The sequence below is a fragment of the Neomonachus schauinslandi genome, chromosome 9, assembly GCF_002201575.2.
Source record: "Neomonachus schauinslandi chromosome 9, ASM220157v2, whole genome shotgun sequence".
Lineage (NCBI taxonomy): Eukaryota > Metazoa > Chordata > Mammalia > Carnivora > Phocidae > Neomonachus > Neomonachus schauinslandi.
Window position 1 is genome coordinate 36,456,024 of NC_058411.1, and position 13,761 is coordinate 36,469,784.

Consider the following 13,761-nt stretch of genomic DNA (forward strand, 5'->3'; position numbering starts at 1 on the left):
CCTGCAAAACTATAACTTAGTATCTGTGATAATGAACAGATTACAGTGCGGAGTTCAGGGCTCTGGATGAGAAGCAGAATGGCTGAGGTCTGTTCCAGCTCTGCCACCACACATTTCTTTTGACCCATCCGGACTTGAGTTTCCTCATTTGTAGAATGAGGGAGTTGGACTATATTTTCTGGGGCCTCTTCTAACTTTGAAAAGCTAAGATTCTACCCTCCAGTGGAGATTGGCTGCTCCTTCTTGACTTTGGCAGATGGTCAAAGGTCAAGGATCCTTCTTCAGATCCTTCTTTCAAATCTCTTCTGATCTTTGGCTTCAGAATATAGTTTTGTTTAATCTTATGGCAGGAAATGAACTACCTCTTGTCATGAAACAGGGAATACATAGTTAATTTGGTGGAATGACATTCACTCATTTAGGTCACTTTGTTCTTCATCATTTTATTTAATAATGAGCTCCTGTGATCTTTAGGAGCCTCTCCACGAAGACACTAACAGTCTCTCTTCAGGTTCTGGTTCTAGGTGAGAGGATGATCTTCTCACTGTGAACAAGTTAATCCCTGTGGTCCAGTAGGGAGGTGATGGCCTGGGGAACCACTTGCCTATTGGAAGCACACATCTGGAAAATTCTCCTTGGTGGAGCAAACATACAGCTCTGACTTTTTCATCCACATTAATGAGAAGTGAGGAATGGCCCCTTTAGTAAGATGTAACTATGCAATAATGCAACAAAGCTGGCTAACACAGCATTTCATTTATTACAGGGCTAAATGCTCATTATTGTTTGTAAAGAATGAATCCATAACCTCTGCAGAGTTATAGTTTATGCACGGTTGATTTCCATTTACAGAGGAAGAAAGTCCTATTTGTCTCTAAATGTCAAGCTTTGACTTACAAAACTCCTGTTTTCTTTTAGTTTGGGGTGTGTGTGTGTGTGTGTGTGCACGCATGTATGTGCGTGTTTAAGAAAATGTTTAGCAACTAGATGGGAGAGCAGGGAAATAGGTCTTGCAACGTGGAACAAGGGAAAACTTCTTTCAGAAATTCTAAACAAACAAACAAATCCAAACAACTGAGGGGATGTCATGGAAGGTCTTAACAGAAAAGACCCACATCATATGTTTCTTTTTTATGGATTTCCTCCAGGAGCAGAAGGGACTAGAAAGCCTGGATTTTTCCAACAGAAGCAGTGTGAATCCGGAAATTGTTATGCTAAAATCGGTGTAATTTGATGCTGCAAAGAGGCACTTTGCTTATGCAATTGAAATAAAAAGTGAAGTGCCTACCTGGGTGTTTCCAAGGTAACTGTAAACAAATAAGACTAATTAGGAGACTTTATCGTCTCTAAATAAAAGCTAGGAAATAATTCACTCTATGATACAAGAATCCCTGGCTGTTTGGAAGAGGCATATGGAAAGGGTGCATCATTCTTTACTGGGGGCTTTTACTTTCCAAGACCGAAGGTCCTGTTCTACAGAACACAGCATTTTGAAAGCAGGGGATAAACAGATTCAGAGCTTGGTACCCGCAGATCCGTCCCCTAAATGCACATTTGGGACAATGAGTGTAGGAAATAGGGAGAGGCAATATATTAGTACCCAGCTGCACTTGGAAAACGTCATTTAGTTCCTTAGAGTTCCAAGGGGACCCAGCTGAGAAACCCTTCAGGTTGAAGCAAGTGGAAATATGGAAACACTTTGCTTAACCTTTGAGGACTTTTAAACATTTACTTTTTCATGCCCCATGGCCAGGTCTTTCTTTTAGATCAGGTTATTATTGGGCAAGGAAGAAAGTGAAATTAAGGGAGGAAAAGGGCATGAGCCCGGGAAGGGAGGGAACAGGGAAGTTCACTTTGCTGAATAGAGAATATTATAAAACCTAGGTCTGCCATATTCTCCCCCGATCAGTTTGATTAAGAAGCAGAAGTACTACTTTCTTGAACACAGTTCATTTGTAATTTGCCATGACAATATAAATATAGAAGAAAAATAAGGCTACCCATCAGCAAAAGCATTTCCAGGGTGAATCTTTGGCAAAAATGTGGCCCCGCAACAATTCAGGTGGTGTTTCTCTTTCAACCAGGTTCAAAAATCTTGGCTTTGTACATTTCCAAAAGTTGTAACAATTTCTTGTTTTCTTCTTACAGTCAGGCATTCAGAGGTACGTGTTGGTTCTAATAGCTTTGGTAGAAACAGGCTGAAAATGGAAATGAATAAAAAATATTTTGTCTTTAGGCTAATTTGGTATGGACTTGTAAGGCCTGAGTAAATTGGTAAATTAGTACATTTCTTAAAATAATACAAATAAATGCAAGACACATAGGTCGAACAACAGATTCAGAAAACAAGGTTAGTATAGTATTCCTGTGTTTTGTAGAAGACACGGGGTAAGGCCACCAATACAGGAACCGAGTTCCTCTTCTGGTTTCTTGGGGATGGTTTCCTATCCTCAGCCTCACGTTCGTGGAGGGGAGACGCAAAACGCAGCATGGTCTTTGCCTTCGTTTGCAACATGGTCAGCAACGTCGCTGGGTGACCTCCGGCGGGCTCAGCATTCTCACAGATTGCGCAATGTGGACGCTTCGGGCTGGTAGGGGGGACGTGGCAGCTGGTGTGCTGTGCTTGCGGGTGGTGATGGGGGCTCCCGGGGTGGAGGAGCAAGGCTCCGTGCAAAGGGACTTCCTCTCTGGTCGCGCCCTCCTTCGTGGCTTGAGCTTGGTCTCAGAGGTCGGCGCCACTCTCACCCTTAGGTGGGTGGGGGCCGGTCCCCCAGCAGCCTCAGATAATTGAACAGCAGCTTTGACACTCAGAGCAGCGTTTCTTCTTTTTCTTGGGGTGGAAAATGGTGAGGATCGCTTCATCAAAAACCGCTTTGAGACCTTTCTGAGTTAGGGCCGAACATTCCAAGTAGCACTGTGCTCCGATCTTCAACACAAAAGGGAGAAAGAAAGGCGTGAGAGGGAAAGAAAAGAGAAAAGCAGAGTGGGATCAGCCCCTGCCCAGCCAAGTGCTACCTCTGCTTGTCCCACAAACAGCCCTGGGGTTGTTTTGTTTTGTTTTGTTTCTTCTTCTTTTTTTTTTTTTTTTTGCATTTCCATTTGCACCTACTACCTTAATTTTTACTTTCTGATATTAGCAATAAATGGCTGTGGATTGCTTTTGGTTAAGCAGTAAGTTCTGAAAGTGAGCCATAGCCAGTCATTCCTAATATAAGAATATAACAAATGTAAAAATTGAGAGAGGATTCAAAAGCAGTGATATGGTTTAAATATACTTTGCGAACAACAGGGCTACATGATGTTGTTTTTAGCACCCTTTCATATGCATTTGGAATGTGTAAATGTGGTACAAGTGAAATGTATCTCCTTCTGTAAGCGGGAAGGCAAAGTGTCAACTTGGTTGGTAAAGCATATAGAAAGGGACTGGGTGATGAGGTTTGCTAGGTCATTCTTCACTAAAATGCACTTCTGATGCAGTCTGTCTCAACAAGGTAATATCCAATTGGTATTATTATTTGGTTTTAACATACTTTAAAAGGCATATTTCTAAGGAGTTGAAAAACCCAAAACATGTAAAATAAAAATCATAAAATACATTTACTGATGGAGACACCCTCCTTGTTACTATACATTCTACGTGTACTTAAATGATAAAAATATTTTGTTCTTGCATAGGGCTTTATTTCAAAGCTTTTGATGATTTCATACTATGGTATATTTGATAATCACAAAAATCCCTTTGAGAAATATAGGAATTCAGTCCAAACTAGAGCTTCTCATTTGAAAAATAGCAAGCCAGAGCAGACCATGTTTGGCAGTCAAAATTGTTTGTGTGAGGGAGACTCAGGGTTTTAATTGCTCATAAGCTTGGTATGAGCTAATGATATAATGTGGGCCTTTTAATATTAGGGATGTCTGGAGAAATGCTTTTATTATATACTTCACATTATGAGAATCACGGAAGAACCAAAGCAGATTCACAAGAGGGTAGTTGGATGGTGAGCCCTTGGAAGCCACAGCAGATACATGACTAAAGCAGGGTAGCAAAATCACATGCCTATTCCAGTAGCTTCCGTGAATGAGGAAAGCAGGGCGGGTGCCAGACAGGAGGGACAGGTGGAAACTGGGGTGGACCTGAAGCACACACCCCTTCTAGAGCTAGCAGTCTTACCCAGCTGTGGACAACATCATTGCCGTGGTTTGCTGTTGCCCATCTTTGTACAGTTGGACTTTTGGATTTTTAGTTAATAATTACGAATTTAGAAAATACTCTGTGGGCCAACCAAGACACTAATGTGTGATTTCTTTGTCAGCGACTAGCCAGTTCGCAATGCGTGGACTAAAGGAATTTGTAGTTTAGCTTAGGATAGAGTGGGAACAGCCCCAGAAGGAAAATGAATTGTTGAAGGGCACCCAACTAGAAAGTAGAAGAACTAGACCAGAATCTGGGTCTCTTGGCGTGTATTCTTTTCTTTGTTTCATGATGATTACCCTTATCACTCAACTCTGCAAGAAGCTGGTCAAGGGGCGCCTGGGTGGCTCAGTTGATTAAGTGTCTGCCTTTGGCTCAGCCTGGGATCGAGACCCACGTGGGCTTCTCCCTCTCCCTCTGCCGCTCCCCCTGCTTGTGCTCTCTCGCACTCTCTCTCAAATAAATAAATAAATAAATAAATAAAATCTTAAAAAAAAAGAAGCCGATCAAAAATTAAGCATGAAATAAAGTTTTTCTGGTTGGGTCCAGATATTATGCACTTTTTTTTTTCCCTATAAAGAATACATACTGTGTGAGCTAAAGGAAAATACCCACAGGAAAGATGTTGGATATTAAGAACCTATCTTATGGTTTCATTTTAACCATGGTTTGGCCTTTGGATTAAAAGATGGCTTTTTTATCTGCAACTGATGAATCACTAAACTCTACCTCTGAAAGAAACAAACAAAATGGCTTTTTAAAATCATTAAAAACAGTTGGATGCAAAAGAGGGATAAAAAATAGAGAAAATTTTCCTAGCAATGTCATGAAAGATCATTGATTACGTTTTGGGGTTGTAGGCAGCGCTGGCTATGAGCGTGTGAAACGCACACCACTCTAGTGAAGATGTCAACTGAATGACTGCCTGTAATGTGCTGCCTCTTCTCTGTCATCCTGAGATATACCCACAGAGAGTGCTGTGGGGCCATCCGGCCTGGAATGCCTCCCCGCTATGATCCCAAGCCTCACTTGATTCCGGAAATTACAGGGGAGCTGGGCTCAGTTCACACGCGGGGCTCTGGGCCATCCGATCCTGCAAGACGGGCGGGGGGCTTGTGTTGTCTGCCCCCCAGAGCTCTGCTAACAGCACGGTACAGCATGCCTTCTGAAGGTGGAGGAGGAGCCCGGATGTGTCTGTCCCAATTCAGATATTTCTGAAGATAACGGAACAGTGGATCAAGGCATTATTGTGTAACTGCGTTAATATAACATTGTTTCGGACTGAGAGTTCCAGGAAAAGTAGCCAACAGATTTTGGGTGTGATTCAGGAACTATGTGTAAGAAAGAGAACCCAATTAGGAGGTGAGTATTTTGTTAACCATGTATCAAGTGCTCTGGGTCAGAAAGAAGACTTCATTCACCCTGGTTCAGGGAAAAGGCACAGCCATGTTATAGACATTGCTAAAAATAAACCACCTCATTAATGACCTCAAAAGTATGAAATGGAAAACTGTCTTAAGGAAACATGGCTTTCCTTATAGCTTCCTCGTCCTCTTGGAGCAAAGTGACCTACATAGCCAAATATTTACAACAATCTGTAAGAGCTCAGGGTTTGTGGATGCTTGTTTAGATACACATGTTAGCAATCTGTGACATGCTTTGCCAAAATGATTTATTTTCCAGAAAAAAAAAAAATAGAGATTGAGGAATGTACACTGAGAGAACACTTTTCTCATAGCTTTATGATAGATGAAATTTATCACTCCCAAGCTGGGAAATTTATCAGACATGTAGAGAACATACAAGAGTCTGACAAGAAGAAATTAAACAAACAAACAAATGGATCAACAAAACCCACAGTGACCAATCGAGTGAAAGAAAACCTCCTACTTCTTCCAGGTTGTCTTGTTGGAGGTAGGACATGTTATAGAATAAAATAGAGTGTAACTGGAAGGAATAAAGGCAAAGACAGGTCTTCCCAGCTATAGATGCCTCTGAGAGGCACATGAATTTAATGACAACTATAGTTTGCTGAGCTGGACCTCACGTTTCTTGGGTCACTTAATCCTTGTAAGGACTTTGCAAGGTAGGTCTGTCACCATCCTCATTTGCAGCTCAGCAAACTGACACCAGAGAGAAGAGGTTCCCTCCGGAAGGGCACATGACTAAAACAATGTCAGAGGTTTGAATTTGTTCCCTGAGCCAGAGTCTTAACTGCTCTGTGGGGCTGCCTCTAGCAAGTGAAAAGAAATGTGGCCGAAAGAGCAAAACTAATGAACAAACGGAGATGTTGTTTTGGATGTAATGAGGGTGATGAGAGAGGATGGGGTGAAAGAGTAAGGCATTTCCTATAAATGGAGAGAAGAGAAAATATTAGTGGAATAAACAGAGGAAGCTGTTATCTCAACAACCAGTGAATAACTGAGAAGTTTTTTCTCGCTTATTTAAGAATTAGGAAAGGTACAGGCAATTTGAAAGCCAAGAAAAGGAAAAGGAACCCAAGAGCTTGTGCGATAAATTTCATCATAACGAATTGCTCAAAGAGGAAAAATGTTTCTAGGCTGGATGGATTTGCAGCTGATTTTTTGGTAAGACTATAAAGCAGCGATTGCCAGCACAGGGGTGGCTAGATAATGTGAGTGCACTGCTCGAGTGTGTAGGTTAATATGGAGTGGTGGGGATTGTGGCAAACTGAAGGTTACATACCTTGTCTAAAAGACTGTTGAAGGATTGCAGTTGATGAGGAAATGCTGGCCTAGTGTTGCCAGACCTTCTGATTTTTTTTTTTTTAGAAGACAGAAAGGTGTATCTTCATGAAAACTTTCCGTTGTTCAATATTGGCCACTAGATCACATTAAAAATACACGTGTAGACTGATGAAAGCATTTGTGGGTGAAATTTGGCTCATCACTTGCCAGTGTACTCCCTATGCTTTAAAGGATGCCTTTACATGTACTGGTCTCTCTATTTGGAATTTTTTTCTCCCTAGTCCCCAACTTTGTCCACTTGACAAACTTGTCCTTATCCTTCAAACCTGGCTCAGACGTCACCTGCTCCAAGAAGTTGTCTCGGGATCCTCCTTCCCTGAATGTGTCCATCACTCCCTCCCCCCACCCCCGCCCCACCCGCTACCTCAGTACTAAGTATTCATTCAGGGGGCATGCTTTTGTTTGCTGGTCACCTTCCTCTTTTGGCCTATGGGCCTCTTGAGGGAAAGGGCTTCATTTCGGCAACCCAGATCCCAGCAGTGTAGTAACCACTTTTCAATGACCATGAGAAAAAGAAGTGATGGCCAGCACATAAAACAAGGAGGGTAACGGTGACTTTTGCAGTCAGTAGGTGGGTATTATTATTATTATTATTATTAAAGATTTTGTTTATTTATTTAACAGAGAGCAAGAGGGAGAGATCACGAGCCAGAGGGAGAAGCAGAGGGGGAATCAGACTCCTCTTTGAGCAGGGAGCCCGATGCGGGGCTCAATCCAGGAACCCATGACCTGAGCCGAAGGCAGATGCTCAACCGACTGAGCCACCTAAGCACCTCAGTAGGTGGGTATTAAAGACTCTGGTCGATTAAGAGACTGAACATTGAGGAACACCTGGGTGGCTCAGTCAGTTAAGTGTCTGACTCTTGGTTTTGGCTCAGGTCATGATCTCAGGGTCGTGGGATCAAGCCCTGTGTTAAGCTCTGTGCTCAGTGTGGAGTCTGCTTCAGATTCTCTCTCCCTTTCCTTCCCCGCTCACTCTCAAATAAATAAATAAATAAATAAATAAATAAATAAAACCTTAAAAAAAAGATGATTGAACACTGATTACAGGATTTCTGCAGCAATTTTGCTGCTTTAAACCCACTGGTGCATGCCTGTTCCAAAGCCAGCAGGAAACAGGTACCAAGACAAAGAGTGAGAACAACAGTAAGAAAGGCACAGGGTGAAGAAGACAGCAGGATAAGGCAAAAAGAGGCCAGAGGCTGAAAAAGGGGAAACATTTTGTCCAGAAATACCTTAGGAAGTCTGAACTTAGAAAATCAGGTTCAGGTTGTGTCAGATGGAATTGGGAAAGAGAATGCACCAAGAATTATAATCTTCAAGCTAAAGTGTAGCAAGGCGCCTGGCACACACTAGGTGTTCGGTGAGTTATTGACAAGTAAACCCAGGAATAGTAAAGACATGTGCAGATGAGGAAAGCTGGCTGGAGATTAAGAAATGCAATAATGACAAGAAGAGGGAGGATAAAACAAGTAGAGGGATAACAATGAATATTTATCATCAATTGATACAAAATATTTATGTAAATGTGATTGACTTTTGACAAATGTAAAGAATTGTAAATATGTATGATATGAAAATATCCTTTAAAAATAAAATGCCCTTTGAGACTAAAAAGAGATGATAGATGAAAAATGCTTTGGAAGTTGAAAAGTACTGAACAAAAGGAATCAAATATGAAAAATCTGAACTTGCAAACCATTTAAACTATGGGGGAGAATATGCACGTTAAAATATGGGGCTTCAGTATGTAAAAAAGAAGCCCCAAACCTAAGGGTTTTTTTTTTTTTTTTTCAGAATCTAGGAGGGAAGCAGAGGAGCATGGTGGTCAAAAGCAGTTTCATATCCCAGTTCTGCCACTTTCTAGCGGTGTGACCTTCACTTCTCTGAATCTCAGTTTCCTCTAGGAACTCTAAGGAACTAATAATACACACACCTCAGGGGGTTGCTGTGAGGATTAATTAAGACAAAGCATGCAAAGTGCTTGGCAAAATGCCTCGCACACAGCAAACACTCCATAGATGTTAGCTGTTATTATAAACTACTTGACAGAAAAGTCAGGCAGCAGAGAAACTTAAAGCATCTCTATAATTACACGCATTGTGATGAAACAAGTTAAACTCTTGCTTGGATTTCTTCTAAATTGGATTGTGTAAGCTAAACATGATTCTCTCCGTATCCGAGAGCAGTTGCTAGGAGAAACTGGCAAAAGGCAGTAAAGTGGTGAACTCAGCCATTGTTCCTAAAATAAGTACGAAATGAGATGGGAGGCTTTGGAGTGACTTCTTTTCAAAGGGAAAAACAACTTCCTAAATGAGAAGTCAGGCCAGGACGCCAACATTATGGTGGAGATAGGACAGAAGCAAGGGACACAGAGACCAAACTCCTGCAAAATGCACCAGCTGATTCTCTGGGGGGAGAGGGGGCCGGCCTCCTCGTTGTGAAAAATGCATAGCTGGGAATCATATACAATAGTCTGTGGAGCTATATGTCCATGTGCCTTAGTAAGGGAAGTTAAGCTGAATGTGTGAGGAGGAGGTAGAAGAACCTATAAGCATGTACCCATTTTACAGGAGGCAAAATAAATGGTTGGAGGAGACAGTTTACACCATGGTCAGGTGCACAGGGGTGACACCCACAGATCTGGATTAAAGTTGGTCGTGTGATTATCAGCTGTGTGAATCCAACATGTTCATCTCCCTAAGACTCTGTTTCCTCACCTGCAAGATGAGACAAACACTATCTGCTTAAGAGGGTTACTGAAAGGCTGAAATGAGACAGAGCCTGTAAAGTGCTTAGTATTATAAGAACTCGGTGAATGGCTCATACTAGTAGTTCTGACATGACAGTCACAGAAGTAGGAAGTGTTGTCTCAAGTATGTGTGAGACATTCTCATGTAGCGTCCATAAAAACACAATTCTATTTAATTCATTTCTATTTGAGTGTATCACTTAGTCCTGGTGCCTATAAGAACATTTTAAGAAGAGAAATGCATACATCTAGGGGCGCCTGGGTGGCTCAGTCATTAAGCGTCTGCCTTCGGCTCAGGTCATGATCCAGGGTCCTGGATCGAGCCCTGCATTGGGCTCCCTGCTCCGCGGAAAGCCTGCTTCTCCCTCTCCCTCTCCCCCTGCTTGTGTTCCCTCTCTTGCTGTGTTTCTCTCTGTTAAATAAATAAATAAAATCTTTAAAAAAAAAAAAGAAATGCATACATCTTTATTCACAAAGAATTTGTAGGTAATATTCTTCTTGATGGGTTTAAAAGGGTGACTCCGTCTCTGCCCAGCATTTTGCAGGGTTAGTTACTTTAGAAACTTTAGTTACTTTAAGATTTTATTTATTTATTTATTTGAGAGAGAGAGAGAGAGAGAGGAGAGAGCACGAGCCAGAGTATCGGGTGGGGGCAGAGAATCTCAAGCAGACTCCCCGCTGAGCTCAGAGCCCGACTTGGGGCTTGATCTCATGACCACGAGATCATGACCTGAGCTGAAACCAAGAGTCAGATGTTCAAGTGACTGAGCCACCCAGGTGCCCCCAGAAGCTTTAGTTACTTTAGAAAAAGAGCAATTTCTGAAACCTCTGGCCCGGGCCTCTGGGTTTGTGACTAAATCAATGAGGTGGACTCAGGTTATGGAAATGATTTAAAAGCCTCCTCTTGCATAAAACACCTCCTCCTCTTGTGTCCATTTTAGTGTCTGCTTTTACACACATCTTGGTGGTAATTAATTTGGTCTAAATAATTTGGTCTAAATAATTTCCCTGTCAGAATCACTATTCATGTGAAGCTCTCAAGAACGAAGAAAGGTCGGTGAAAACAGTTCCAGCTATGGGCTAGTTGCTATTATCTGTCAGCAGGCACTTGGATTCCCCAACTGGTTACCCTCTGGTCTATGTTACTCTTCTTGATGCTGTTTGTAACATAATCCAGCCTCTCTAAGTGGCTATTCATTAGATGGTGAACAAATATAACCCTATCAGATGCTAATTTAAGTTTTTCCCAAGGAAATCACAAAATGCCTTTTATGGGGTCATTTCAATGAATTACATTGATAATAAGCAGTGAGATGTACAAATATATATATATATCTAATGACTGCCTTGATTCACACTGAATACAGCAACTCGATATTCCAAAGTTTGCTAAATCAAATGGTAAGTGCTTCAGTGGTTTAATTCACCAAGTTTCTTTCTTAACAAGAAACAGACAATGGTGGCTGGGAAGAATGCTAACCAAATGGTCCCTTCCAGCCTACTTAGAACAGAGGGAACAGCATGAAGCAGACAGAAGATCCTCGAACATGTTGCACTTTAAAGCAAAAGCCTACGTAGCTCACCCATTCCAAATCATACACCAAATTCTTCTCTCAGCATATACTTAAAATGAGATTCAAATCTGACTGTACCGCTTTTGCAAGCTTCACACCATGCTCGTAAGTGAGAGGTTTCTCTTTCATATACAGCAAACGGGCCAAGGTTTTGGGGTCATCGCGAAGATCAATCTGGCAAAAAAAAAAAAAATACACATGTGATAAATTCACTTTTTTTTTTTTACCTAACCAGCGATTTTAACTGTGATTTTAAACCACCATATGGTAGAGATTCCACCCCCCTCCCTTAAGATCAATGAAGTTGCTTACTTTTCTTTAAGGAGGCACATACACATGCCCACGTTACATCTAAAAAAGTAAAGTGATTTCTTTGTAAACATCAGTCTTTCCATGTGCTTTCTTCTTCAAAAGCAAGTCCCCCGGGAAGCTGAGGACTTAATGCCAATAATCCCGTGGTTTGTCTCAGGCATTTTTGAAATTTCCTATTTATTTTTATTTTTAAATTTTATTTATTTATTTTATTTTAAAGATTTTATTTATTTATTTGAGAGAGAGAGAATGAGAGACAGAGAGCATGAGAGGGAGGAGGGTCAGAGGGAGAAGCAGACTCCCTGCCAAGCAGGGAGCCCGATGCGAGACTTAATCCCGGGACTCCAGGATCATGACCTGAGCCGAAGGCAGTCGCTTAACCAACTGAGCCACCCAGGCGCCCTTGAAATTTCCTATTTATTTTTAGATCCCACTTATAGGAGATGCATGATGATCGATCAGTCTTATTACCTTACAGTGATGCCTCATTTGATCCCAAATTATATTACTCATTTCTTAATAGTCTATTTCTTGGCTCTGAATACATCTTTGTCTTTACCCTCACCAGGATAAAGATTTGCCTCCTGTGAGGATATTCCAAGGAATGTCACTATAGGCTCTGAAGGCATATCCTAAAAAGGAATTCCCAAAGGGTCTGCTCAAGGAATAAGCATTAATCTTTTCAAAGGCGGAACTACTTTGAAAATGGCATATATGTTTGGATTAGTTTTGATAATTTAATTAAATATTTTAGTTGCTTTAAAATCTCACCATGTGTGTGAACCTATGCATACATGAATGGGTGTAAATGTGGGCTTGAATTTTAAGGAAAAGCCAATGTATTCATATATGAGAGTTCCATTTATAAGCACATTGCTCAGCTTTTCTAATTTGTGGGGGTTTTTTTCTTTTTTGGTCTCGATTGTTCAATGTAGTGCCCATAATTGTAAAATCGGCTCAAATTGCACAAAGATGTTTAGGTCCTGTCACATATTTTGGCCAATATGGCCAAACGTTATCATCTGGAGTTAAGGTAAAAGACTGCATTTAAACAATTATCTATCAGAGTTGAAGCACTAACTATATTCTGATTTTTGGATGTGTTAATTATCTGTCCATATCTTCTCTAGGAAGTACTTTTCTTTTATTATTTTTAAAAATTTCTCTTTGTTAAACAGAATATAAAATGAGAAATAGAAAGCAGGAGCATATGAAACAGATAACAATAAAACCCGTCAGTATTACTACATTTCTGTGTCTTTGGATAGTAATTTAGGTTTTAACGTAGAGAAGAACACAATCCTTTCAAAACTATAAAAAGTAGGAAAAATCTCAAACACATTTGTGCAATTGGCTTACTGTTGGAAATTCAAATTATAGAACTTCATTAGCTTTCAAAAGACTTCAAAGCCTTTGACAATCACAGGTTTGTTTACATCCGTTTTTAACCTCTTTCCTAAGATCCAGAAGACTAAGAGGTTTAAAGGGAACAGAGAAGAGTGAATTTCTGTCTTCCTTCTCCAGTGGTGTTAAGGAGTTCCTGTCATAATGTGCCCATTCTGACTAGTGGGGTCATTTTGACATTCACACCTATTTTGTGACTTCCAAACAATTGTAGATTTCAGATATAAAAAATATTAGACAATAAGTGTGATTGACATTCCCACCTCATTCCTCCTGCTCAGGGCTGGAGAAGGGCGCCTACTTCGAAATGTACTTTGTTATTTAAAAATAAAAAGCAGAGAGATCAATTTTTAAAGACCACATCAAAACCTGCTGCTTCATATTAAATAGCTCTATTGTTTTTTCGACCACGGGCTAAATAATCATGCAGATCTTAAGAACGGCTGTTTATCGGATTGATATATCTGAGACACTCTTCTCTCATGTTGGTGAAATAGATGTTCAGGAGACATCTAAAGGGTCTTTCCTTTTTTGCTGCCCTCCCGCCCTGCCCACCCTGCCCGCCATCGCTGCCTCTAACCTGGGTCCCTATGAGGACATAAGGCACATGAGGCATGCAGTCCTTCAGCTCTGGAACCCATTCCTCCTGGACGTTGTGGTAAGAGGCAGGATTCACGACAGAGAAGCAGATCAAAAACACATCGGTGTTGGGGTAGGAGAGCGGCCTCAGCTGGTTGTAGTCCTCCTGCGGGAAGGGCA

At 41.1% G+C, this 13,761-nt stretch overlaps 1 protein-coding gene across 1 annotated transcript in view; it reads right to left on the reverse strand.

The window, feature by feature from the left end:
• Positions 1-918: 918 nt before the first annotated feature.
• Positions 919-13,761, reverse strand: part of RHOJ (ras homolog family member J) — a 79,285-nt gene continuing 66,442 nt past the window's right edge. Inside the window, exons 3-5 of the mRNA XM_021701430.2 lie at positions 13,583-13,747; positions 11,365-11,460; positions 919-2,926 (exon numbers count right to left, since the gene is read on the reverse strand). Coding sequence (XP_021557105.1) covers positions 2,780-2,926; positions 11,365-11,460; positions 13,583-13,747 — 408 coding nt within the window. The 3' untranslated portion in view covers positions 919-2,779. The remainder of the gene's footprint in view (positions 2,927-11,364; positions 11,461-13,582; positions 13,748-13,761) is intronic.